Source organism: Centrocercus urophasianus, unplaced genomic scaffold (genome assembly GCF_019232065.1).
Source record: "Centrocercus urophasianus isolate 14NV4802_14NV808 unplaced genomic scaffold, USGS_Curo_1.0 seq_34, whole genome shotgun sequence".
Classification (NCBI taxonomy): Eukaryota; Metazoa; Chordata; class Aves; order Galliformes; family Phasianidae; genus Centrocercus; species Centrocercus urophasianus.
The window spans coordinates 7,701,414-7,729,013 of NW_024884911.1; the positions used below are offsets into that span (position 1 = coordinate 7,701,414).

The 27,600-nt window shown below is 44.7% G+C and overlaps 1 protein-coding gene across 2 annotated transcripts in view; it reads left to right on the forward strand.

Moving 5' to 3' along the window:
• Nucleotides 1-27,600, forward strand: part of NEK6 (NIMA related kinase 6) — a 46,611-nt gene that overhangs the window by 16,599 nt on the left and 2,412 nt on the right. For both annotated transcript variants that reach the window (XM_042830899.1, XM_042830898.1), the window contains exons 2-9: nt 923-1,047; nt 6,364-6,504; nt 6,791-6,853; nt 8,593-8,703; nt 12,015-12,123; nt 13,348-13,455; nt 22,089-22,183; nt 26,140-26,253. In XM_042830899.1, the coding sequence (XP_042686833.1) occupies nt 955-1,047; nt 6,364-6,504; nt 6,791-6,853; nt 8,593-8,703; nt 12,015-12,123; nt 13,348-13,455; nt 22,089-22,183; nt 26,140-26,253 (834 nt within the window). In that variant the 5' untranslated portion in view covers nt 923-954. The remainder of the gene's footprint in view (nt 1-922; nt 1,048-6,363; nt 6,505-6,790; nt 6,854-8,592; nt 8,704-12,014; nt 12,124-13,347; nt 13,456-22,088; nt 22,184-26,139; nt 26,254-27,600) is intronic.

A 27,600-nucleotide genomic window follows, 5' to 3' on the forward strand; every position in this document is an offset into this window, starting at 1 on the left:
GTCTGGCTCTGAGTAGCTCTTGGGCATTGTTTTGCTCTTCCAAATGATTTGAGGTGTGTCATCTCCCATATCTCTCTGTTGAGTCTATAACAAAATAGATAGTAACTGTGATTCCTGGCTTACCAAGTGCATGAGAATCGTAAGGGAAGTTTTGAGTATTCTGTGTTTGAACGTATTACCATCTCTGGAAGAACACACAGAAATTCATGTTGAATGTAAGATACAAAGTATTGCAGGACACTAGAAGATACAGATCCTAAAACAGCACTTAACAAACGTGATGTAAGGGAGAGCTTGCCTTCTCCTTGCCCTATGCATACCTCACTGATTGCGCATGCCTCAGATTTTCAAAGAGCTTTGAATGCCTTAGAAGTAAGCAATGTATGTCTGTTTGGAAATTTTCCGGGGCTGGGTACCACTGTGCTTCAGCACAGGGAATGTTCTGCTGGCTTATAGCTTGCTCTGCTGGTTTGCAAGGACTGCTCTGGTGCTCCAGAACCAGCTGGAAGCTGGCACACTGCATCCACTGTGAGTTCCTGATGCCTAGCAAAGGTGTCCGCAGAAGTGACACTCACTGCTGTTAGATTTCTTATTTAAGTCTTTTGTGGTGTACCAGAGAGTGAATAAACTGCTGTATTTCTTATTATGAAGTTACACCCATAGTGTTTGTGATGAAGCTGTTCTTACCCTGCGCCCTCAGGAGCACTGGCACAGTTTGCCCTGGTGCTGTGCTCCCTCCTGTCTGCTTGCATGCAGACGTGCTTGCGCTCGGGTTCGTCCTCTCCTGGCAGCTGCTGCTCAGGGGCAGTTGGCTCTGCTTTGCTCTGGTTTGGGGAACTACACGCATTAGAGGAGGGAGGCAGGGGATGGACGGTGTCCCAGTGCACATTCCTGGTGTGCTGATGGCTCTCTCTGCTCGCAGCCCGCAGGTCCAGCAGCGCTTGGCATGTGGGCATGGAGGGGCAGCACGAGCACCCGCAGCACCTGGGGGACCAGACCAGCGCGCTCTGCAAGCTGCCAGGCCAGGACTTCCAGCACGACCCGCAGGTGAGCACAGCCAGCCCTCGCCTTCCCTTCTCTGCCCTTTGTGCCCTTCTCTGCTCAGGACCTCTGTGGTTCTGAGTGCTGTGGCTCTTTTCCCCTTCTCTGTTTATAGGCCAGGCATATCCAGTTTGAAATGCTGCCAGCCAGCCAGTTTCCTGAATCCGATTTTTGATGATGATAAGAGAAAAAGGAAACACTTTAAATTTTGCTTACAGCAAGTATTTTTAAAACAGCCTGTAAATACATGTATTGCGTTGGCTTTCTCTCTGATTCTTTAAAGAAAAGGACAAAGAAAAGCGTGTTTGAATGTAAACAAATAATATTTTATTTCCTTGCATACTTTCATAATAAATGCTGAAGAAGTAGTTACAAAATACCAGACAGAGTTCATTCTGTGTGAAGCTGTAGGCTCTGTGTCTCTGTATTGAGTTTTTGGAAGGATTCTACCCCAATGTGTTGGGTGGATTCTGTTCCCACCCTGCCTGGCAGTGGTTCCCCTGCTCTCCCCTCCCTTCCTGCAGCACTGGGGCAGAGAGCCCCAACCTGTATCCAGCAGTGAGGCTTTTCATGGGATCACGAGGTCTGTATTTTCTGCATTTTTTTAGACCACAAAGCTATTTTTTAGAGCAGAGTAGTTAGAAAGCAGAAGCTGATAGCAGAGCATTGGAGCTGTGGCGTGGAGCCGTGCTGAGGAGGGCACGTGGGTGCTGCTTGGGTGCTCTGCCTGTGCAGCCAGCAGTGCTGGTGGCTCCTGGGGCAAGGAAGGGTTGTTCAGAAAGCTGTGTGTGTGCCCAGCAATGTGTCTGTGCAATGACAATGAGTTGCCTGCACGTACAGCATGGCAGTGAATGCATCTTACGCAGCACTGCTTGGAAAATACATCGTATGGAGCAAAGCCCCCCTCTCCTAATGCAGCAATTTGTCATATTAAGTCACTTAATAATAATTGAATCCCCTTGATTAATCTCCTAGAATTAGCCAGTTGCATTTTGAGCAATTAGGGTTAATTACTGCCTCATTTGGCAGGATAGAGCCCCTGTAATTATTTCATGAACAAGATTAGGAAGTGTTCCTGTGTAGCAGATACGTTCATGGCATCTTGGAGCACATGTTAGAATTTGTAATGACATAGTTAAATGTAATTAGTAGCTAGTAATCTGCGTGCTGCTGTTGTGCTGATGCTGAGTGGGCTCATTTTGCTGCGTGGTCTCCATGCGGTGAAACCTCCCCTCAAGGCTCTGAGCAGCCAGGCTGTGGTGGTGGGACTCTTGCAGTAAATTGTCTGTCTGGAGAAGGATTAGAACTTTAGGGAGACATGCTTAGATGTTTTTGTTTGTTTGTTTTAAAAGAAGCAGTAAGCATGGTTTAGAAACGAACACACGTTGTCATGCTCACAGGGCAGGCCCCTCTGCTGACGGCATAAGATGGCCTGTCGTGTGCCATCCAGCAGCAGAGGCTCTTTGGTTTTTCCAAATTGCTTTGCTTATTTCCACGTTAGTATGAATTTCTCTCTTTCCTTGTCAAGAACTACTACAAATAGCTGTCGACAGAGATGGTGAAAGTTTGAAATTCAAGCCAAGTTCGTCAGCAAACTTTAACTTGTAGGTAACGTTTCAGGTGAAGGATACCTCATGCTGTAGTGCAGTCTGGTTTTGAAGCCACGGAATGCAAAATCTGATGTATTCTTCAGTAATTACTTGACTGCCTGCTTGAAGGATAATCCATATTTTAGAAGTTTCCTCATCTCTTGTGAGCTCAGAAGTTCTTTTTTTCAATCAATCTGCTCTAAAGTGTTCTCATAAATTCACACTGGAATTTCAACCTCAAAGTGTACGAAATTCTTTTCAGGTAAGCGTTGCTGAGTGGATCTGGGGGTACAATTTGGGGCATCGTAAAGAGGCTCTGAAATGCTGATGCTGATAGTAAATCATTGCCTATAATGTATGTGTGTTCAGCTGTAGGGGCTAAAGCTTCTCCATCTCCTATCACAGATGTCTTTTAAAGGTGAAATTAGTTTACGGTAAATGTCATTCAGATGAAGTATGCGCTTTAGAAGCAAGGAAACAGTTGCTTTAAAATTAATGATGCATTGCAAATATCAGAAAAAAAACTTATATCCAGCGTAAAGATAATTAAAATTCAGGTCAGAACTATATGACTTCGTCAGGCTAAATTTTTTAATGAGATTTCAGAAAATTAATTGGGCGAGTATGTTTTTTACTCTTCTAAAGAGTATTTCATTGCATGTCTCTACAGGAAAGAAGCTTTTATTAGTATCGAAAGGCAGTAGTGTCTGACTTTTAACTGTTGATTAACCAGTCCTTAACAATTTTTTAGCTTGATTAAAAATAATGTAAGGCTGGTGCAGCCTCGTAGCACCTGTGCAGACTGCTGAGCAGTTTTCCACACGGCAGTCAGAATGCAGCACAACAACTGAACGTGTCATTAATTGGTGTTAATGCGTGGCATTTACTCAAGCACGGGGCGGTGGCCGTTCCCATGTACTTCTGGGCTGGTGTTCTCTTCCACCCCTCCAGGAGCAGCAGTCCCACAGGTGCTGCTCTGCAGCATGCTGACATTCTGCTGACTTTGTCTTGGTTCCATCTCACCTCTTGCTGTGCTTTGCTGCTGGTGGCTGCAGGGAGGGCTGCTGGGAAGGCTCTCAGGACTGCTCTGATTTCCCCCAGTGTTCAAATAATAACAGAGAGGTAAATTTATTGGTCTCATGTTCACAAGAGCCCAGGGGCTGCAGCTCTGCTCTGTTCTCTATGTCTTTGAGTGAGGAGAGCCAGGTAAGTCACCGAGCATCGCTGCGTATCGGTACTTCTCTTGGAAGGGAAGCAAAGCCTCTCACCAGGGAAAACAGCCCAGGAGGTTGGCTGGTGTCACTGCAACAGGCAGCCCTAGAATCTGAAAGCAGGAGTAGAAGCTGCATCCTATCAAAGAAAAGCATGTTGAGAGTAAGGATTGTTTCTTTCTTTTGATGCTATTCTCTGCAGTTGCCTGTGTGTCTTCATAATCTGGTAGGCAGAGACTCCCATTTGCCTTTCATTAATTTCTTGCCACTTTGGTGTGTCTTTTTGGGGGTGTGCAAGATAAAATGGCTGAAGTCTTTATTGCATTGTTTTGTTTTTTCTATTACCAAGCCTTACTGATGCTGCTTTGCAGAAAAAAGCTTGGAGGCTGAAAGTTGAGGCAGACGTCACCCTGAAGTGTTTGCAGAGGGCTGTTGCCCCATAACTTCGGGGGGCTTCAAAATTCTTGCTTTTACATCATTGACTACATGTAAAAGAGAGCATGTATGCTGGAGATGTAGTCCAGAATAGCTTGTTCTAGGAGTGATCTCTGCATTTTTTCTGAAAAATGAATAGCCTCTTTATTTGAATGAGGAATTAATTGACTCTAATCTTTGGCTTTTTTTTTTTTTAATGGAGTTCTAGAGAAATGAGACTTCATTGTGTGGATAAAGAGAACGGCCTTTGTCTCAGAATGTGCTCTTCCCAGCCTGTCCCCTTCCTCCAGCTGCCCCAACAGGAACATGCAAACAGCCACATTTCTCAATGTCTTTACAGTTCTGGGGCTTTGCTTTTCAGGGCTTTTTCTTTTTTTTCTTTTCCTTTTTTTTCTTTTGAGCTCTATCATCAGCCTCGATGGCTCGTGGTGCTCCACTATTCAGACAGACACGAACACCTCCCTGAGTCTGAATTTGTCTGAAAATGAGAAAATCTAGCTTTGACAGAGAGGTCTGGAGACAATGGTGTTATGCAGTTGTACATCCAGTTTGTGTATGGAACCTCTTAGATTTGCAGAAGTAAAGGTCAGGATTTATTTGAGCAAGGAGGTGTTGGTTCTTTGACTGGGGCTCTTTATAGAAAGTTGTAGTGGTTCAGCCTGGGGGAAATAGTGAGACCCCTCTGTCAGAAGTCATGATAGAAGTGCTGTGTGTTTAAGGCCAGATTCGGGGACGAAGCTCTGAGGCGGTCGGTGTTTCTCAGGTGTGCTGGATGTGTAACACAATGCATGTTACCTGCTTAGATCAAAGTGCAGGAAGCACAGGAGGAGTTGAGATAGCCATGGGAAAGCAGCGCCGCCCTGGGCCGGAGGGAGCTCTGCTGCAGCCTGGCCGAGCCGAGCGTGCTCTCTGCTTTGTGCTGCGATCAAACATCTTCCAGCCTGGATGAGAGCTCCATTATTTTAATTAAGTCTGATAGGTTGTGATAGCGAATGCAAATCTAGGTCATTGCATATGTAAATGTGCAGCTGTAGTCCTGGAGGATGCCAGAACATATCAGCTGAGGTGTCCAGTCGTCACCCAGCATTAACTCCAGCGTGGCAAGCAGACTTCAGCTGTTCACCCATGGCAAGTGGTGGGGACACACACATCCTGTCACTTGACTAACATTTATTTACATTTTCAAGTTAAGAAGTTGCTAGATATTTCTTGGCACATGCTTAAAATACTAATTTGCACTTAGGCACTGTAGATGTAAACACTCAATTTAGTGAAAGGCAAACAGGTACCATCCCTGATCCTAGTATGAATTTCTTTCATAAGAGAAAATTTTGTTGTAGCTGCTTCATAAAGTCTCATTAGAAGTGTTGTCTTTATTCCTCCCAGGCAGGAATCTCCAACTTTCACAGTACTCGAGGGGAGCTGTGTGGAGGCTGAGGGGCAGTGGAGCTGTGCAGGGCACGGGGGGCTGAGCTGTGTCTGGGGAGGGGAGCACTGAACAGTTCCAATGAGATGCTGGAATGAGCTGCTCATTTCTGTGGGAGCAGCCTTGATGCATAAGTGCAAAGTAAGCTCTTGTCGTACTGTCCTCTGCCTGGAGAAACGAAAACCATTTCTCATGGTATCAAAGTACTGAAATGCTGGTCGTGTTAGATGGAAAAATGTACCTGTGGCGTTGGTGTTTCAGAAGGAATTACTCAGAGTGTCATTTCATGTGAAGAGGAGTGGTTTTGCTCTTTTAGGGGAGTTAAACTGAAAAAGCTGCTGCTGATGGCCTGGAGATAAATATCCAATTATGTGCCTGCTTTAATTAGCAGGCATTGCATGGACATTAGGGTAGTGTGTTATTGTGTTCTCTGGAGCCCTAAGTCTGGTACAAGGAATGCATCCTGTAAGACATCCTTACGCTGGTTGTGCAGCACTGGTAGAAGTTGCTGGGCTGGCAGCTGTACCTGCGCTGGTTCTGTTCCCACCTGCGCCCCTCTGCGCTGCGAGGTTACGGCAGCTGCATTCTGCTGTGGCTGGCTCTGCCTGGGTATGGGGCTGGGGCTGGCTGCTGAAGATGTGACTTGTTTTAAATCCAACAGAGACATTTAACGTCGTACCCGTATCGCTGCACACTGGCAGACTTTCAGATAGAGAAGAAGATCGGGCGAGGACAGTTCAGTGAAGTTTACAAAGCAACTTGTCTTCTGGACAGAAAACCTGTGGCGTTAAAGAAAGTTCAGGTGAGCACTGGAATTCAGTCTTTCTGTGTAGTGAACAGGATGGCACTGTTTCTCCCGCTGCTTGGAATGTTACCTACAGCTTCTAAGGTTAGTTTACCTTATTGTTAGCCCTTTGGTGGCTTCAAAATAAAGAAAACATTCGTCTTTGGTCTGTGGGCTGCATGTGTGTAAGCTCATTGCAGTAGATGCTGTACAAAGGCAGGAAGCAAAGACCAGTTCCTTGTTGAATAAGTTCTTGGATTTTGTCACCATCTCACTTTGATCTTCTGCTTTTTTGTCTTTGAAGATTTTTGAAATGATGGATGCCAAGGCTAGGCAAGATTGCATTAAAGAGATTGACCTCTTGAAGGTAAGAATTTTATTTTTCGATTTGTTTGTTTTGAGGAAAAACACCAGCTGATGACATTTTTTGTTGTTTGTTTGCACAATATCTTGGAGAAGACCAGACAACGTTCCAAAAAATTTGTTTAGTTAGGGTGAAGGGGAAGTGCAGGGATATTTACTGACAGTCTGCATACATCATAGTATCTTGTTTAATATGCAAATCATTACTGTGCAGGTTGTTTAATTATTTTCTGTTGTTGAAGGGAAATGAATCTTCATAGCTATCGCCGCTCAGACCTAAGCATTGTTAGAGGTTGTGTGGGGTAAACCAGAGGCTGGAATGCAGGAAGAGAGAAGTGCCAGCATGGCAGGAAGGGCGCAGGCTGCCGTCGCTGTCACTGCTGTGGTGGTTTGATGTGCTCTGTTGGCTCGTGGTGCTGAGGGCTCAAGCTAGGTTTGTTGGATTGTATGAACTCCGTGATGCCTCCGGGAGCTCAGCAGAGTTTTCCCATCAAAAAGTCCTACAGAAGGCAGAAAGGAGCTCTCAAATCAGAGGCTTAGCTTTACCTACAAGAGCAGTGTGCAGCGCTCTGCCATCGGCCGTGCCCTGAGAGCTGGTTTGATGGACGCGAGGCATCCTGACGCGCGTTGGGTGTCAGTACCTGTTCTGCTCGAGGCTTTGCTGCTCTCTTGCCTGGAATCTGATCTCAGGCTGATGTATCTGAGCGCAGACACATGAGAGAAATTGCCCAGAGACGATGGGCTCTGCGATTTCTTTATTTATCCATGTCTCTGTCTGGTGGGATTGCTCCTCTCCTGATGCCTGCACATGGATCCCATTAGTGCTAATGTGTGCCAGTGTCGAGGCATCGCGGAGGAGAATCTATCCCTAATGTGCATGCAGAGAGCCTGATTAGCATGATGGATTGTAACAGTGTTTCTTTTGGCTTTGTAACCCCTGAAATAGGCAGGTTGAGTCACAGCTGTTTAGTAGATGAAATGCTCACTTCAGTAGTTTCTGAATTTACTGCATATCTAAGAGCTTGAGTGAAAGAAAATGTAATGCAAAATGAGCAAGAGGGAATGAGGAGAGAAATCTGAGTTCTCCATTTTCTCCTAAGAAATCACAGGTTTCCATTCTAAGAAATTCAGATATAAAATAGTAAGATAAATTTTAATTTGAGCAAGTTTCTTAATTTAGGTCTGCAAGTAAATTAACAGTCAGAGTAGATGCACATTTTTAAGGAACATTGATGGTAAAAAGATACCATGAGGAAAAAGCCTATTCTTAAATAAAAATAAGAAACAAATATGTAAGCATAAATAATGGCAAAAGTAGGCCAATGTACTGCAAGCAATTTGCACCTTATTTTACTTCCATCAGATTTTAGTTGAATTCTACTTTTGTTTTTAGAAAGCAGTGCTTTAATCAGTTGATTCTGTGGTTCTGTTGGGTTATTTGTATGTCTGGTGTCACTGCTTACCAAGTTTCTCTCAGAACGCTGCTTTAAAAATGTGTTTACAAGAGGAAAAGCAGCTTCGCCTCCTTCTGGGCTGTGTTGCTCTCCAAACACACTTTATTATGCCGTGCTTTTGATAAATGAATTTCTCTCACGTACTTTTTACTGGGATAACCCACAGCACGGTTTGTAGTTTCATCTGTTCCAACTGCTTTGCATAACGATTACAAAAATGATGCAGGTTGTGCATCTTTGAGTTGTTACTGCGCTGTTATTCATCTTCTTGCACTCCCTCTGTCTACAGCAACTGAACCACCCCAATATAATTAAATATTTGGATTCTTTCATTGAAGACAATGAACTTAACATTGTCCTGGAGCTGGCAGATGCTGGTGATCTCTCCCAGATGATAAAGGTAAGGACCTGTTGATTCTGAGGGGCTGCGGGCACTCAGCCATTGGGCCAGGAGGCAGCTGTGTGCTGGTGCTCCTTGGGGTTTGCTCACCTGGAGGACGGTGGCAGGACCTGGGTGGATCAACTGTAGGGGTTGGAAGACACCTCTGGAGGTCCCCAGTCCAACCCCTCCCAAAGCAGAGGCTGCAGAGTGGGGTGGTGAGTGCGTGCTGTTCCTTACGGCATTGATCTGTCCCGTTTCTGATTGATGGGGACACTTGATTCTTGTTGGATTTGGTGTTCAGGTAGCATGTCTGCCACTCTGAAGGCATTCAAGGCAGTGTATTGACTTTCCTCGCAAAAGGGATTTGGGTTTGAGAAAATGTTTCAAGTTCTTGCTCTTCTCTTATGTTGCTCTCAGGAATACTTGTATCGCTGCAAACCAGCTTTAGTTAAGCTGTTACCACCTGCTTTTATATTTTCTTTGACATGTTAATCTTTAGACATACATCCCTTGTGAGAACAGATGTGTTATATCATGTTTGTTAGCACTCTCAACCTTCTCTCAGTGTTTTACCTGTTTTTTTGCCATCATTATTCTGTAATTATCATAAATGAATGTTTGGAAAGTTCTCCTCCTCCTTGTTGTCACAGTTAAAATATCTTATTAACAGATTTGTTTTCTTTGCCAGCAGAGCTATGAGGCACTAGGCCAAAGGCTGTCAAACAAGTTACACATTGAGTCCACAGTCAGTGGCCAGATTTACACTTCCCATGAAAATGTGCTCCGTCTCAGGGAAGTGCCTGGGGTGTGAGTGTGCTGGGCTGGGCCACGGCAGAGCAGACCCAGAGCCTCCTGTCATTCCTTACTGAGAGCTGAGAGCCTCACCTGCAGTTACCTGCAGCCAAGAGTGGAGCTTTATGAGGAATTCCAGATACCAGGTTGGGGCAGATCCCAGCACCAAGCTCCTCCCATGCTGACCTTTCCTCTTTTCCCAACAGCTCTTAGGAAACCTGCAATTTGCCAAGGACTTCGGTAGCAGGTGGGGCTGTGAGGGCAGAGTTAGGGCTGCCGTCTCCCTGGGCCTTGCAGGTGTTTGTCTTGTTTTTAAATCTTAGCTTACAAGAAGTTTTACCGACATAATTGTCAGAAATCATCATGGGAAATACTTGCTTCCCACCCAATGTTCAGCTGTTAGTATAAAACCTTTCTTACTGATGAATACGTTTTTTCATCTGTCAGAATTGGCTGTTTAATTATCATAAAATTATTTTTATGTCATATATACAGACATGTTTTGTATCTGGAAGCAGCATAGCACGCGTTCTCTCTGCCAGGGCTCCCGGTCCGGTCTGTTCTCCCACACCTTTGTCACACGAGTGGGGAGAATGCTCAGGGCCTTTCCTGAGTCGTATAAGTCGCCTTTCAGTGATGCAAATATTTGAATTCAGATGTTTATTTGTTGTTATTTTTTAAAATTGTTTTTTTAACAACTGAAATACCCACCAACCAACACCAGGAGGAAATTGAATTCTCCTCCTGAGCACAGTTGGAAGCAGAGTTGCTGAAGCCAGGTTTGCTGCCCGCTCCTCTGCAGCACCACCGCTCCCCCGCCCCTGGGGAGGTCAGGCTGACGTGAGGATTTTCATGTTGGAGAGGCGGTGGGAGCAGCAGCAGCAGAGCTCTGAAGGTGCGAGAGTGATAAAAACAGGGACTGTCTTTGTCACGCCCCTGTTGCCTGCATTATTTATGAGGAATTGTAAAGCTGATGTAAGGGAGTGCCGCTGCATAACCCACTGGAGAGTTGGGGCTCTCTTGTAAATGTCAGGCAAGTCTTATTGGACATGACATTCGGAAAATTATCGCTTGTGGTCTTGCATATCCACTCTTAAATACTTTACTGAAAATTAAATAATATTATCATGTATATAACACTTTATCCTTCACCCTCTGTAATTCCTCTGTGCTCTCTATCAAGTTTTGGTTTGAAACTGTTGCAAGCTGTCAGGCTTGCTGCCTGGGGAATTGCACGGTTGTGCCCCTTCACAGCTGATGTGCAAAATAAAATTTGCCATTACTTGAGTCAAACACGAACCAGTAACAGCATCTCACATAAAATACAAAATGTGACAACGGACATCAGATGTCTGTACTGAGAGGAAAAAGCACAAGATGCAGAAAGGGGCAACAGCCAATTTCCTTCCTTTATTCTTGCTTCTGCATGCTGCTGACTGAAATTCTCAAGGGTATGATGCAAAAGAAATGTGGTTGTGGAGTGCTAGAAGGATGAACAGCGTTTCAGAGCTGGTTGTTATCCTGCAATACCTTATATATCAAAGGCTGAGGGTAAATCTTAAACCACTGCAAGTGTGTTGGAAGTGGATTTTGTTAGTGCTTCAGAGGAAGAACGTGCTCAGTGTGTAGCACAAGAAGAAGCAATGAGAAGTCGGGGACCAATAATTGGAAGTAGTGCAATTTTGGGAAGCATTGGAGGAGGTACTTTGCAGGATGTGCACAGCTGCAGTGTGGTCCTGAAATGGAGACGTTGAAGGTGCATCATGTTTAGCCTTCACTGCAGCGTATGACTGGTTGTTTATCCTGTAATAAGTTACTGGGGAGGAAGAGTGAAGTGTTGGAAATAACCATTCCTGTGCTGCACTGCTTCTTACTCATGCATCATCTTTATGATTATTTTATCTGAGAGTCGTCAGCACCCAGAGGTCCATAGAATCTGGACTCGGCTGTGCTTGACGCTGCATAAATGCACATAAAAACTGTCTCTTTCCAAACCCATGTGTGTCTTGATCAGCAGTGTCTTTGCATCTCACTGGAGATACTTCGGTTAATTTAATATTCCTATTATGCATGAAAAGGAATATATTATCCCACCTGATCATGGAAGAAATACGGATACTTTATTGATGCTATGGCCATCTTCTCAGAAGAGGAAACACATTTCTCTGTTGTTAATAGACTGTATGATAATGAATGTTTATGAGGTTGGTTTTTTTTAATGATCTTTTGTTACTTAAGGCAAAATATTTGAGACATTTGTTGTTTTGAGGCATTAAATATGTTTTGCAAGGTAATTAAGGAGATTAATGCTGATTATAATTGGTGTCCATTCAAAAATGTCAAACCTATTTAAGCGTATTTTTCGTAATAGTTGTTAATTAGTGAACTGCATTGAAGTTTGCATACAGAGAGGAGTTAAAGCTAATCAGAAAAAAAGTCTGTTGCAGATCTGGGAGACATGAGCAACCGGCAGCTGATGAGCGCGAGTCCAGGATGTGTTGCTTTTTCACTGATCTTTTATTTATTTCCTTCCTCAGTATTTTAAGAAGCAGAAACGGTTAATCCCAGAAAGGACGGTGTGGAAATATTTTGTGCAGCTATGCAGTGCGGTTGAACACATGCACTCCCGCAGGGTGATGCACAGAGGTAACATTAATTCAGTCTCTTTTCACTGAATAATAATATAATGTTCCAATTAGTAAGCGCCTACATTCAAAAACAATTATGCTGATGTTCAGCCAATGCATGTTTAGAGAGGCTGGAGCTTGCAAGATGGATTTCTCCTCCTGTCTTTTTGCCTCATTGTTAAAGGATTCAGTCCGAAGTGAGTGTGCTATTAGGAAGATGAGCTGCTTTGTATTCCAGACACCGATATTGAGTAGAAGTGTCAAACATGCCATTAGGAAAGTGTCAGAAGTAAAATGCTGAGACTACTGGATACAGTGAGCCCTCTAAGAAATAGGCTTCATTATATGAGTTGTGACCTCAGAGAGTTTAGGAGAGTTTTCCTCTCCTGCAAGATTTTCTCAAGTATTGATACAAATACGTCCCACGCTCTGATTGCCTGTTCTCTATTTCTGTTAATTATTTTGAATCTCTTGTCTTAGAACTTTTTGCTTTGAACTTCACAAAAAATTGCATTGCTGCTTTAGTGTAACTAAAATGCTTAGTGAAGGACCTGACCCAAGAGGTGCAGGTATGCAAAAGGCACGAATACCAGCCTCTGCTGCTTCTGCCGTTTCTTTCCTTCTTGGAAGCAGTGAACTCTTAACCAGTTTTTTCAGCTGTGTGATGTCATTTTTGCTCTCTTTCCACCCCTCGTGTCGCTGGTCTGTACCTGAATTACTTGTACCGCAGGTAACAGAAATGTGGGATCCTGTGCATTTAGTCTTCTCTAACTGTGAGAAAAAGCCTCCCTAACTTTCAGCCTGATGTGAGACTTCTTGGGAAACCAGGGTTCTGGTGATTTTTTACAGCACACAAGCAGAATGGGCTGTACGGAGCCCAGAATTTAAGTGTAGTAGGACAGTAATTTGTGGGTGGTTTCATGCAGAAAATTGTTTGCTTCCTTTGGGGAACAAGTCAGCGTTGCTTTGATTGATTACATCCGTTAAAGAGGTTGCTGCTATCGTGTGATGCTATTTCCAATCACTTTTCCTCACTGGTATTTTTTGTGTGTTGAGAAGTATGCTCTGTTGTGTGTGTATGGAACCTGAAGTTGTAAAAGACTCAGCCTATCAAAGCTGCAAGGAAACACAGTTCTGTTCGAGTCTGTCCTGTACAGGCAATGCTCCAGGCTATGCTTCTATTGCAGTATTAGAACCAAATAACCTTTTGTGGCTTTGACCTTCTACCTTTTTCTTCTTGCAGACATAAAACCAGCCAACGTGTTTATAACAGCCACAGGGGTGGTGAAGCTGGGAGATCTTGGATTAGGCCGGTTTTTTAGTTCTAAAACCACTGCAGCACATTCCTTAGGTAAGATGATTCTTCTCATCAGTAAGCAGGTACTACTGTACAGTTGTCAACTGTGATGTTCAAAGGAAGTGGTGTCTACTGTCCTGTAATGACAGGTTTGGTTTGAGGGGCACATACATTGTTTTCTCCTATTTCCTTTTTGAATAGTCTTGAAACAGATGGAGTATTCCTATAAAAATTCTTACTGTTTTTTTTGCTTTAAAACTTGCATTTGATGGTTTTGTTGTTTTGTTGTTTTTTTTTTTTTCTGGAATGTCTGGCCTGTTAAAGGTGTGATTTATAGCAAATGTAACAATTGCAGCTTTTCCACCCTGAATAGCATAGTTGCCTGTACTCTGCCTACTAGAATTAGATGTTGCACCACCACTGTTTTTTGGCAGATGCTGCTCAGCTGTCTTCCCCTGAGCAAGGACTGTGATGCTGTCTGAGGAGAGGAAGGTATTTAAGGCCCTCACAGCTTGTCTGTTCCAAAGAGGGACTTCACTTTGAAATTCAGCTTCAGTTTAATAGATCCAAGTTTTCTTAATGCCTTCCATGTATCTGAAGGTTGTTTTCCTGCTCTGCTGTGTGTGCAGCTTTGTTTCTGCCGAAGCATAGTTTGCTTTCTCTACTTTCATTCTTGCTGAATCGTATGCTGCTTTCAGACTCCGATACTTATCTCTCTGAAATTTTATTCTATGCTATGCTGTGCTTCGGTTCATTTCAGGTTCTTGTTATCCACAAGGACAGCAGCATTCCCACAGTTAGTGGATATATTCAGCAGAACTTGGGCTGCCCGGTGTCTTGCAGGACATCACTGGAGGTAGCCTTCTGTTACAGTGGTGAACTGTTTTCTGACCAGATTTACATTTTTGAAGTGGTTTACTTCAGGCAGACTTCAGAGTTTGCTTATAAGCAAAGTTCATGTTGATGTAAAAGGTTGTACGATATCTGTTGCTTATCTTTCCCTCCCTCAGAAGCCCACGGCCTTGTCATGGAATCAGAGTGATAGCAAGTTTTCTGGATAAGTCAATGGGAAAATGCAAAAACAATAGTGAACAATATACATACCGTGTTTAAGTAACAGTGGTTCTTTCCCATCTGTTTGCAGAGAAGTAACTTCTTCCACCATTTTAAAATTACAATTCCAATAAGATTTCTAGAAAGTTAGCTGTCCATAAAGCTGGCAAAGCAAACTGATTTCTTACACAAATGAACCTCCGTGCCTGTTCTTACAGGAGAAAGTAAAAGCTCTAGGAAACCAGACTGGCCGTGTGCTTTTTCTCACATCCTGAAGAGAATTCTTAAAAAACATCTTATGTTTCATGTTTTGTTCTGTCTACAAGTTGAAGTGCTTAGGACAAATCCTTTCCTTCAAGGAGAATGTGTTTCAGTGTGAATCAAGTGATAAATAGTGATCGTTTGTTAACGTGAAGGAACTATGTGGAAACTGCATCATAAAAATTTTATTATTAGCATTAATTACAGAGCTGTGGAAAAGTGTACAGTATACAGAGTTCATTCTTCGGCTTAGAGTATAAAATCTTTCATGGTTGTTAGTTGTGCCCTAAGTGCCTGCAGAGGAGAGGTGGCTCGTTTCCCGTTTGTGTTGACGTGTCTGTTGAGTCATGCCTGCTGTGCTCAGCAGAGGAGGGCCCTTGCTTCTCAGCACAGTCAGAGCTCCCACATGTAGGGCGCTCTGTTGATTTTTGGAACACAGAACTTCTTTGTTTCCCTGTTTGTCCTCACCCATTCGATTTCCTCCACTGATGCAACTCTTGCTCTGTTGTTTGTTTATATGAATGCAAACTTAGTTGAGTGTCGACACTGTGGCTTCTCAACGCACGAAGAAGGGAGATGTATGCCTTATTTTGTGTGCTTAGAAGAAGCTTAGTCATTTCTCCAGTTAACTTTCATAAAAGGCTAGATTTCCTTTTGCATCAGCTTACCCTAGGATACATGCACTAGACTCACTAGGTTAAAATGAATCCTCTTCACGGAAAGTTATAAACCTCATCATTTGAACAGGCAAAAATGGGACTGTCTAATTACATGATGTTATCTAGTCTGACTGCTGTGCTTACTACATTAATAAGAATAAATTGGGGCCAGGAAGCCATGTGCAGCCAGCTTCCCGGCCTGTGGCCATCACCAGGACTGCTCTGCGCTGTTGAGAGCTCCTTAGGAAGAGATGGGAAGAGATGGGAAGATTGGGCCTCCGCTTCCCCTCCTCGCCATCTGCATCCTGGGTGGGTGCAGAGCATTGCTGGGCAGCAGGGAGCAGATTTGGAGGCAGCGGGTGCTGTGTGGGGATGGGCAGACTGCCGCCCACCATCCTTCAAGCGAAAGGAGCGTGTTTGCAGGCAGAGAAGGAACTGCATGCTCGAAGCTGTGTTTATTTGTTTATCATCCATTTGCCAGGCACATAGGCTGTGTGGCAGCAGGAAAGTGTGATCCTAGTTTTGGCACGATGAGGACGTTTGTGGCAGTAGCCGTGAGGGATGGAGCACAGGCCGGGCTGAGTCGGGCGCTCAGTGCAGCCCCGTTGCCCCGGCAACCGGCCTGGGCCTCTGCTGGCTGCTGACCCATGAATCCAGCGCAGGGCTGTGCGGATGGAGCCATGCATTTCTCTCTCCCTTGCATTTGCCAATACTGGGCTGCATGAAGGGGTGTTTGGCCACTCCATGACCCGTCTGACAGGTGAACCACCAGGCCACCGCGCTGGGGATGGGAGCTGTAATTAGAGCACAGAGCAGAATGAATGTCAGATGAATTACCAGGCAGCAGATCATATTTGTCAGGAAGGATTGCGTACATAAAAATTAAGTGACAGTACATGCCGGGGTAATGAGAGAAAAATGAAAGATTTGCCCGTACACGGCGCAGGAAAGGCTGGCGAGCCCTGTGTGTTGAGGGATGGCTGCTCTGGGAGCTGGGCACCTCCTGCCCACAGCCTTTCCTTCTGCTGCATCCCATCTTGTTCCCCCCACTGCCCAGCACTGTGTCCCCAGAGCAGCCTGTGGCCCTGCAGGCAGCGCCTGGTCCCAGCTGTGCTCCCCAGGCTGCTCTCCGTCCTGATGCTTCAGCACTCCCAGGGCCGGGACGTTCTGCTCTGCCCGGCTTTGTTGGCGGTGCCTGTTTATGTCTGATCTTTAATTTGGTGATCCCTGAGACGTGCATCCGGAGGCAGATCTGCTCAGCTACGGCGTGACCAGCAGGCACGTTAGAATCGCCTCGTTGTTGGGTTTTGCTCTAAAGCCTCATTACTTAGGAATATTGTAAATGTTACAGTGGTATTATGAATAGGCAGCATTTAACATTGCATGGACTTTGGGAAATTTAACAATAAAAGGAAAGATTTTATTTTAGGAGGAGGATTAATGAATACAATAAATGCAATTTATACGGAAGAGTTCCATTAATTTTAAAATGAACGATTTTACTGTGGAACTGAGTAACGTGCTCATTCTTTTGCCAAATAGAGTTGGCTTATACAAAGCTTCTGAAGGGCTTTGCATCTTGAAAAGCAAAAACCAAAAAAACATCTGTTTTGGAGCAGATGACTTGTGAATTGTTCTTGGACAAGAAGGAACTCAGAGCGGATTCTCCTTCTGGGACGTGTGTAAGGCAAGCCTTCTGTGGGCTGCATGGGGCGCTGCTCGTTCTCCAGTTCCTTGTTGGATGTGCAGGTGAACGGGGAGCAAATGTGCAGTCATCAGAGGAACTCGTTTGTAAATAGGTTGTTTGTTGGTTTTTTCCTTTATTGTTATTGGCTTGCTGGGCCAGTTTGTCATCTGAAACAGAGTACGAGTACCCTGGGGGAGGGGGAAATTTGAGTGGTTTTTTTTTTTTTGTTTTTTTTGTTTTTGTTTTTTTGAGAGATAGAGACACACACAAGAAATCTCCCTTATACTACAACAGACAATATTCCTTGCATCACATCTTGAGAAACTTTGGCTTTTGGATGTGTTCCTGAGGTGCTGTTTGTGTGAGAAACAATTGCTGCAGAGTTACTGCAGGTGTATTGCAGTACCTGCATGTGAGAGGTGTGACTGAAAGTCACCTCAGGTTGTGTCTGTAACTTTAAAAAAAAAATGAAAACAGAGAACTTAAATCAACAGGTCTCCTAGGAAGAGCTGAAATACTATTCAGAAAATGTTCTTTGTAGCAATAAGTAAATTAATTTTTGTTTTCCTTGAGACAATTAGCCTGGGTGCCTCACTGCGGTTTGAAGTAATTTAAGGTACATTTCAGTGCTTTTGCCTTCAGCTTCGTTTTTGTTTTGCTTGACATGCTCTGCCAGGGCTTGGGACACAGCCTGCCCATCTCCTGTCAGGCACTCACAGATCTTCAGTGCTTCTGTCACTAAGGCATGGCTGAAGCAGGGGGAGCAGTGGCTGAGATGCTCTTCTGGTTTCCCTGAGCTGAGCTGCTCAGGTTTTGATTGCTTCTTTTGTTTGTTCGCTTTATAATCCCAGTGTAAAGAGAAGCTGTATCATATCTAGTTTTTGTTATTTAATATTTCTTCAGCAGTCGAAAGAAGCTTATTCTTGACAGCTGAGAACATGGGAAGCTTCGTGTCTTGTCACAGAAGGACCAGGGACAGATGAAGTCTCCTGCAAATAGGACAGAATACAAAAATTAATGCCTGAAAGTTGGTCTGATTCCCAAACCATTCTTTTACAAAAGTATCTGGAAGTATCTCCCAAGTAATGCAAACATTTGGCGACTGATACTTAAAAACCAGACAATTAAAATAATGCTGAGACTTCTTGGGAGCCCATGAGCTTGTTTGGAGAGATGAGGCAGGTGGGAGCAGTGCCCTTGCAAGCAGAACTGCTTCCCTGCATTATTTGCACCACCAGGTATTAAAACTTACTAAAATATTTTTCCTAATGTCATGGCATGTGTTATAATGTGTCTTGAGTATTAGAGTTAAGCTAGTTGCTTAGAAGATACTGTATCAGTATCTTTAAACTGTTTTTAACAACAGCGTTACTTGTGGATGGCATCAACTGCTTTTGAGCAGTTTTTTGGTTTTTTTTTTCATTTGTAATGAACACGTTTCAAAAATCACCAGTACTTCAAACCACGACAAAGTTTGTTTTGACAGGAGCAGAGCATCTCCGAAAGGAAGGAGTGCTTTAATCACCATTACCCCTTTGAGGCCCATGTTGTGCTCTGATATCTCTTGGTTTGAAACTGGGAATACTCTGTAAAGATGCATAAAGGTCAGAACTTGTTAGGTTCTTTCATAGGCAGAACTGTGTTGCCTGCTGTGAGAAAGTAAAGCGGTAGGTAGAAAGCAAAACAACTTATCAGTTGGTTTTGTATTTTTTTAGCCAAATATGGCTGTGGATTTTGATTCGTGTCAGGAGATGCCTTTGTCTTATAATGTTGTTTAAGAAGCATAGAGAGCCTGTGAGAAAAGTGGGAAATGTTCTGTGCTGGTTTGGATGTGCTGGCAGTGTGCCTGAGGTGTGGGAGAGCAGTGCTGCGAGAGACCAGGCTGTGCTGTGCTGCGTTCAGTGAGTGAGCCTCTTTGTGAGGGAGCAGCTGAAAAACGTGGGGCAGATTTTCTCTTATTTTTGCCTATGAGCAGCCAAGTATAAATTTCATGGGGAGCATTGATCCCTGGCTAAACTGTGTTTGTGCGGGGGGAAGCTTTGTTTAGAAAATAAAATTGTGTACGTACAAACTCAGCCGCTGTCACTTTCGCAACAGAACTCCTCTGATCCTCTGATTCAAGCTGAAGAATGTTTTCAAGATCGTTGAGCAACATCTTCCCTGCGCACTGAGTGCCTCTCTGCATTGGAGGCGATGCAGCTCTGCACCTGGTGTTCCTGGGGCAGGTTTGGGAGCTCAGTGCAGGGTATCCATGCTCGGTGGCTGCTGGAGCTGCACCATTATCTGTTTGTTTGGTTCAAACTCTGTGTCGGAGCAAAGCTGTGTGAGTTTTATTTCAGAAATAGCTTCTTTGCCTTTGCCTGTGTGTTTTCCTGGAGAAACAAGAGACTGCTCTTCATCTCACTCAGAATAATTAGCGCTTCCCTCCCTTGGATGTTGCACCGTAGCCATTCTGGTCCATGTGGGTGTTTTAGCTGCACACACAGTGCTCAGGGGGTAGGAAGAGATGTTGTTCTGAGATCTTTGAGGCAGGCTGATATTCAAGCAAAGTGCTTTGACTTCCAGGAATAGAATAGGAAGATGCTTGCTTAGTCATAATCTTCTCTATGGCTCTGCAACCTTTGTAACTTTAAAGGCATTACTCTAGCAGCTGGTGATTAATATTGAATCTGAACAATATTCTGTATTTTCAGCTGGGCGAATGCCAAAGAAAGTTTCTGATTAATGGTCTCCGATTAGACTATTCTTGTCAAATTGACTAATGTGATGCAATGGTGAGCCCTGACTGATTGCATTGGAAGTCTTGTGCGGTTTTCTAGAAGATGCTCATTACAGGAGATTCCCATGTAATGTTGGACAGGCCATAAAGAGAATTGGGCTTGTCAGTCTTTTATCATGACGGCTATTTAAAAATTAATGCATCAGTTCTGAAATGCGGAGCCCTGCTTGTTCATATATTTGCTGACAACACTACAGTAATGATAGGTAAATGTGCAAGGTAGACTTCATAAAATCAGATCAGGCACGGACTGCTCCGCAGGCCTATTAATATAATGGAACAGACTAATGCACAAAAAATGAAATCTGGACCATAACGCACTCATCCGTGTTACAAACCCTGTCATTTTGCTTTGATCGAAGGTTGTTTTAAGGCGTTATCTGAAACGACAACTTTAGCCTACCAAGCAGACCCCTGCTAACATGGCAGGCAGGACCGTAACTTTAGAGCCCACACGTTGTTATTTGCTCTGAGCTTGTCACGCAGTGACCCAGAATAACTGATAGCAAGAACAGCTACTGCTGGAGGCCAGCACTGGCACCACGTGCTATAGAGCACGCAGACGTTGGGCAGGGAGAGCTGGAATGGGCTCCATGCTCACTCCTGTGGCTCCGTGCTGCAGCCCTGCTCCTTTGCTTGCTGCTGGTCGTGGCAGGCTCTCTTCCATGTAGGTGTCTCTTCCATCTAGTGTTGTAGGCTTCTTTCAGATTTGAGAAGGGAAGAGGCACTGACTTAAAAGTTGGGATGTGACTTATGTGCTTGTGTCTAATGGAGACTTCCAAACCAAGAACTTCATATAACAGATTGCTCTATTTCTAAGGAGGAAAATGAATCAGTGCTCTAACCATGTGCAGTTCCTCTATGCAAATCTGTATGGGTGTCTATCAGTGAAATATCAGTGCCTGTCTCAATGGGCTCGTGGCCCATGTTTCGATCCTGTGGATGATGGGAATGCAACCAAGTTCTGGACTCGCCTGTTTATTTAATGCAGCGTGCTCTGAGCTCCAGGAGCCTGAGGTGATTTTGCTCGGGTCTCACGCCGATGGTGGCAGCACCCCGTGTTGCTGGGCCCTGTGTGCTCTCTGGGGAGGTTTTGCCTTTCAGGAGCTTTCCACTCCAGAAGTAATTTGTTTCCTTCTGTGTGCAAACCCCTGAGGAAAGCCGGGGAAGGTGGTACAGCTCTCCCCCCTCTGCCTCCAGCGCCGCTGTTCATCTGCTCAGGAATCTTTCAGCTGTCTGCAGTCAGGGCTTTGGGTGAAGAAGTGGCAAACTGAAAGTTACAGGCAAAATAAACATTTGCCATCTTGCGTGAAAGGTCTCTAATTAAGAGATGGATGCTGAAAAAAAAAAGAAAAAAAAAATTGACAGAGGATGGAAAAGCATGGGAAAGGAGAGAGCATAGAAAGTCCTTGGATGTTTTAATAAATGATGTATCTGAGGTTTATTTGATGTAGTTGAAACTGTCAGGATGTCTTGTATTTTCAGTACCACAACTGAAACTTATTTAGGATTTTAAAAAGAGCCTTTTCGAGGTAAGGGATTTATTAATAATTTCCTGCAAGTCCTGTCCAAAATGCTGTAGTAAATTTCCTGTGATAAAATACAGACTTTTGGAAGTACGTGGAAATCCAGCAGCTCCTAATGGGACTGGAGCTGGAACAGCGTTTAGAAGTTTGCAAGTACTCTCTTGGTTCTTCCAGAAAGCTGTACCTGTCCTGTGTCAGGTTTGTCACTGGCACCTCCCTGCTCCAGCCAGTGTCTCCCAAACTCTTAGCAGGGGCACCTCATCGTCTCGAGCTGGGCTGTCGTGCTGCTAGTGCAGGAATGGCAGCGGATGCTCAGTGCTGTGCTGTCCTGGGATCTTGTAGCACTGTACATCCGTGATGTGTATCTCACTGCTTCCTGTGCTGCTGAGTGAACCAAAGAACTGTCGTTTTATGGTGGCTCTGCCCATGGGAGATGCAGCGGTGGCTCAGGAGGAAGGAAAGCTTTCTTCAGATTTCTGAAATAGAAAAGATGCTTTCAGCAATGTTCAGCAGTCATCAAGTGTTCATGTGGTTGTATTTTTGGTTCTAGATGAGAATATGCCTTTGAAAGCATGATTTCTTTCCAAAGTCTTGTGCCAGACTTCTCTAATGAGCTGTTTCTGCTAACCCTCATCCTTCAGCTAAGTCACGTTTCTGTACAATGCGGGTTGCACCATCTCTTTCTTGGATGGTAACTCCTCATTTGTTCCTTTTCTTTGCAGTGGGAACTCCATACTACATGTCCCCAGAAAGAATACATGAAAACGGCTATAACTTTAAATCCGATATCTGGTCTTTGGGCTGTTTGCTGTATGAAGTAAGTATCATCTTTTGCCATTTGTCTTAGCTCACGGTACAGTGAATCAGCAGTTGAGCAGGTCAAAGTTATTTTCTCTTATTTGTTCAGAAACCTTATGAGAAATTAACTCTTCGTGTTCATGGCGTGATTTGTGAGCGTGAACAAGAAGGGAATTGTGGCGCGCAGCAAAGTGCAAAGTGAATGTGCTGGGTCACGGTGGGTGCTGAGGGTATGGGCACAAAGAAGCCAGTTTACTGTATTCATTCCTCCCACTGTGAGCAGAGCTGTAATTAGGGCAGCATATTCGTAGTTTCTCCTGAATACCATTTGTTCTACAAACAGAAAATTCATTTGAATGTAAGCCACTGGTTTGTTTAATTGAATTCTGACTAATTGGAATATCTTAACTCTGAGAACTTTCGATAAAGAAAAGCGGAGTTTTTACGTAATGTGAAATCCCCGTTCCTGTGCCCTTGTCAGAGCTCAGCTGGGATGTTCCCCCGCTGCACGTCGTCCTACAGACGAAGGTGGGGTGGCGGAGTGGGCTCTCCTCGATTGAACTGCACGATTTGTAACTCCTTTTCCTAAAAGCCAGCTGGTTTTCTTTACCAGTACATGCATTTTAAAAAGAAGCGCTAGGATTCTGTCACAGCACTCTGAGCTTCGTGATTTTGTTTCTAGCAGGAGTCAGAACAACATTGTAGTCACTTATCGTTTTAAATGCATGTATCGTTTCGGAATTTAAGTGAAGGTGCAAGTCAGCATTTGTGAAGTTTTATCCTGGCCCTGAGGATGAGAAATCCCTGGCATGTTGAATTGTAAAGCTACAGCTCGCATTGGGAAATAAAGCTCTAAATGTCAGGGTCATGCTTTCCTGAGTTACTTGAAATTGTGTGAACTGATGAGATCTTGTTCCTCATTGCAATTTCGTATAACCGCACGGAATGAGAGAATAAACAGGAATGCAAATTGTTTTGCAAGTGAGCAGCTATGAAGGCAATGGTAGTTAAGCATGTCATTCAGCTGCTTTAAAAAACTGCCTTTTGGGACGAGAGGGTATAAAGGTAAACGCTCGGATAATAGATCTCTTCCCGGCAGGAGTTCAGTGCTTGTCACTGTTATTTCCTTGTGGGAAGGATGTTTGTCTCAAAGAACAAACTGCTGTTTGTGCGCGACTGAGCGCTGAGCACAGCAGCTCCATGGGTGCTGCCTCGGGGGCCGTGCGGCTCTGTGCAGATGGAGCAGCTCCACGGCGGCCATCGCTGCCATCTCAGCCCGCGCTGTGAGCGCGTGGGGCAGCGGTGCAAAGGTGTTTATCAGAGGCACTTGGAGAGAAGAGGGAGCTTGAACTGCGTGTTTCTGCGCCTGTCCTCAGATTCTTCTGAGCTGTAGAGAATTCAGGAGTTTGGAAGCTGAAGCAACAGCGGCAAGCTGTAGAAAAGCTGATGTTTTCAACGGAGGATGGCTTTGTGTGTAACACTTCTGATGAGATACTGGGATGAATTTCTGATGAAAACCAGGGTCATAAAACATAGCTGTGTGTACCTGGGTCTTGTGTAGCCATTTGAAAATGAGTGCAGAGACTCTTTTAAGTGGGAGCAAGGGGAAAAAACCTGAGCTTCAACCAAGTCAGTTACTGTTTTGAAGAATTCCAGCTTTGTGTCATTTATCAGACCTCACCAGGAGTTCCCAGCGCAGGGTGTTGAGCTGGGGACGTGGGCTCTGCCACAATGTGTGAGGCTTAACCCAGGCTGCTGACAGAGAAGGGCCCACATTGGGTACAAGGCATCCCTGAGACTGAGGGCACTGCTGGGGAAGGGACTCCAGATTTATGCAGAGAGAAATATTTAGCGTTGTGCTAAGATATGTTTTTGTTGCAGGCAATATGGTCCCCTTATGGCACGGTAGTCTTAGTACTCTCGTATTTCAAGGAGCTGAGTTAATTGCATGCTGAACAGTAGCAGTACTGTAATAACGTGAAAGATTTGGCATGCAAAGCATTTTTAAATGTACTTCCTACGTAGGTAAGCCTTTACTTTGTGAGCAGGAGCTGGAGAGCTTGAGTATTCCAAGGACTGGACGGTTCCCAATTTTGTGCTCACCAGATAAGCAGCCACTTGACTTTTAAAACTTTTCAGATATTTGAAAATGAAAAATCAAGTTCACGTATCTCTGAAAGGGCCTCTCCCCCCCCGCCCACTAATTTCTTGTAATGAAAATCTTTTTCCATTTGGCTTAAAAGTAAGGAAGCAGTGTTTGTTTGGTTATGAGTCACTTCTGATATTTCTTCAGATCCGTTGTGCAGATAACTGCAGGGGATGCAGTGCACAAATTGCCGTCAGAGCTGTGCGTGTCCGCTGCAATCCCTCACGTAACAGTGAGGGTTTGGGCCGCGATGGCAGACAGCACCGCTTAACTTTGACATTGGTAATCGCACAGTGATCGTTATTAAATCTTGTCAATACAGCAGTAAGTCTTCATCCCTCACTTCCTGTAGAAATCTGTCAGCAAGATCACTTCAGGGAATAAAAATAAGTTGTTAATTCCCAGAATGTAGCTGCAAGCAGTGACTTCAGTGGTTCTGGCAAGAGCATCAATTTAAACACCAACAATTCTGCATAGGAATTTTTTTAACCAGCCATCCTGCATGGTGGTCATTTCCAATGGAGATCTTGCTGTCCTTCAGTAATTGCTCTAATCAAAATGCCAGAAGCAAGCCCAAACAAAGGCGCACACAGTGCTGTGCTGGTGGTTGGAGCTGTGTCAGCCAGAATGGGGGGACATCACTTCCCAACGTAACTCCCTCTCTCTCCACTTCTGTGCAACTGATGGAGCAGTTTGCTGTCAGTCTCTAATTAGCAATTACAACTGTAACAGAAATGTGCCTTCACTTTTTTGCCCTCTATTTTGTGTGGAGGCAGTGGGCAGTGTGGCCCTGGGGCTCAGCTCCTGCCTGCCCTGCTGCTGTGCCACACTTCGTAGTTCCAAGAGCATCGTGTGGTGGCTGTTCTCCTGAAGCTCGTGGTTTGGGGTTCGTTTGGACCTCCAGACCAAGAACCCGCAGTGTAGGTGATATTCTGTGCAGACATGCAGTTTCTTTCTGACACTTCAGTGTTAGACAAGCTCTGTACTGAGCTGGAAGTTCTTTCTCACCAGTAGCCTTCAGTTGTGCTCTCCGTGCTGTGTGCTCGGTCTGTTTACATCAGACATCTGTTGTGGGTTTGGAGTCATAAATCTGGATTAGTAAAATAGAATGTAAAGGGGCTGAAGACGTGGCTGATGAGGAGAAGGTTCTCTGGTTGGGCTCCCAAATCTGCCTGGGACGTTCTATCCTAAGCAGCAAATTTCCAAGAGGAGAGAGTGTTTGTTTTGAGGTCCGTTTTTAAGGCAGAGCTGCATCACTCACATTTATAAGGTTCTTTTTATTCTAGGTAGCCAAATTCAAAATTAATCCACTTATTTCTTGTAGCGGTTGATTAAAAATTTACCAGTGATAGAGAGTAAATGCATTGGCAGTTCTGAGCATGGTAGTAACCAAGGAGGGCTGAAACCACAGCGTTATCAGGAGCAGTAGAGCTGCCCTGTCAGAAGGTGACCGTTCGTATCAGAGGTGTTCGTAGCTGCTGGTGTCTGATGGACTGCCCTGCAGCACAGGCATCCTATTTAATCCTATTTAAATTAAGAGAACGTTTCTTCTGCATACTTGTGGAATTGCCCACTGACAGTGTCCCACATCTGCAGTGTTTTCAGCAGAAATAACCAGTGATGGGGAAGCACGGGGAGCTCGCTGAGTGCCGAGGCCCAGGGATGCGTGCGGTGCGGGGCTTTCAGCAGCTTGGCTGCTGCATGGGCTGGTGGAGCAGCAGCGTTGTTTGCTTGCCATCAGAGAACACAATTTGCTCTTGCAACCCGTTAGTACTGAGGCTATTGCATCTTTACCGTTTCTGAAATGCTCTCTGTGTTTTTCTCTCCAGATGGCAGCTCTTCAGAGTCCTTTCTATGGAGATAAAATGAACCTGTTTTCTCTTTGCCAAAAAATAGAGCAGTGTGACTACCCGCCTCTTCCAGCTGAACATTATTCTGAGAAGGTAAATTGGGAGCATTTGTGCAGGGGAAGTGGAGGGGTGTGGGGAAGAGCCTCCCCATCCCGGCTGCAGGGGTGGGGGAGTGCAGTGCTGCCCTGCAGCTGCCCGGGGAGCTGCTGAGCCTCTGAATATCAGCGCGCTGAAGTGAGGCAGAAAGGAAGATTTCTTAATGTGCTTTCTTAACATGGAGAGGATTTTGAGACTGAAAGTCTGTTACGTTGGCAAAAACCAACAATGAACCGTGGGAAAGCCCTCTCCTTTGCCTCCCTTTGCTTAAAATAACATACCGTGAAACCATGCTTAAATTCTTGTTCCTGTAGTCTTCTGCTTGCTACAGGGAGTCGTTTTTGTTTCTTTTTATTTTTTTAAAATGGGGAGAAGAGGAAAACAGTTTAATAATAAGGTAATCATCAATAAACCAAGCTGCATAAGGGGGATTTTTGAAGTCTGGGTTCTATGTACACAAAGCGAAGGATGGAGAGCAGTAGCTGAACTGTATTTTAAGAAGCTGTGTTTAAAAAAAACAAAATTGCAGCTATGCATTGCTTGCTCTGTGAGGCTGCACTTGGGCTGCACATGGTGGTTGTTTTTATGCAAGGCCTCTTGAGCTGGTTTTTTCCTGACCTTTTTTTTTTCCATGCTAAACCAGCTGTTTTTCTTACTTTCTCATTCAGTCGTTGGTGTCTCCTGTTGGAAAGGAAAAGGTTAACGTAATTGTAGATGTTGTTTTACGTTTTAAACTGTAGGCTGTGCAGGGCTGAGCTGCTGGGGCTGCAGTCTGCCTGCACCACACTGAGCTTCCCAGCTCCGACCTGGGCACTCACAGCGTGGTGCTGCCCCGTCCTCTGGGCCGCCGCACAGTTTATGTTCGTTCTCTCCTGCTAAGGAACTCTTGCAAAAAGATAATTGAAGAAGTGTTGTGGAAAAGTGGATTATTTTTTCCCAAGCTGCTGTAGCAGCACGTCCCGGCTCTGTGCATTCACGTTTGCCGTGCTGCTGCAGTGTGCAGCTCAGGATCTGCCTGCTGGCAGCAAGAATTAGTGTAAGTTGACAGATGTGTTTCCTGTCTTTACAATTACTGTCTGTTTGCTTCCCTCTGGCAGTGCTAAAGAGTGTGTGTAGTGTAGTGATACAATCCGGGGTGAGAAGGATGGTTTAAAGCTCAAAGGCGCCAGGTCCCAGAGAACCAGACTCCAGATGGTGTTCATGCACTATTAACAGAATGCCTGACGAAGTCTGAGAGGGCTGTGCCTTTGGCTGTAGCTCTATGAGCTGCTGCTGCCTACATGAACCACAAAGAGCTCTGATTTCCTGAGTCTTGAACATGTCTCTGCCATGAATGCTGTTTGT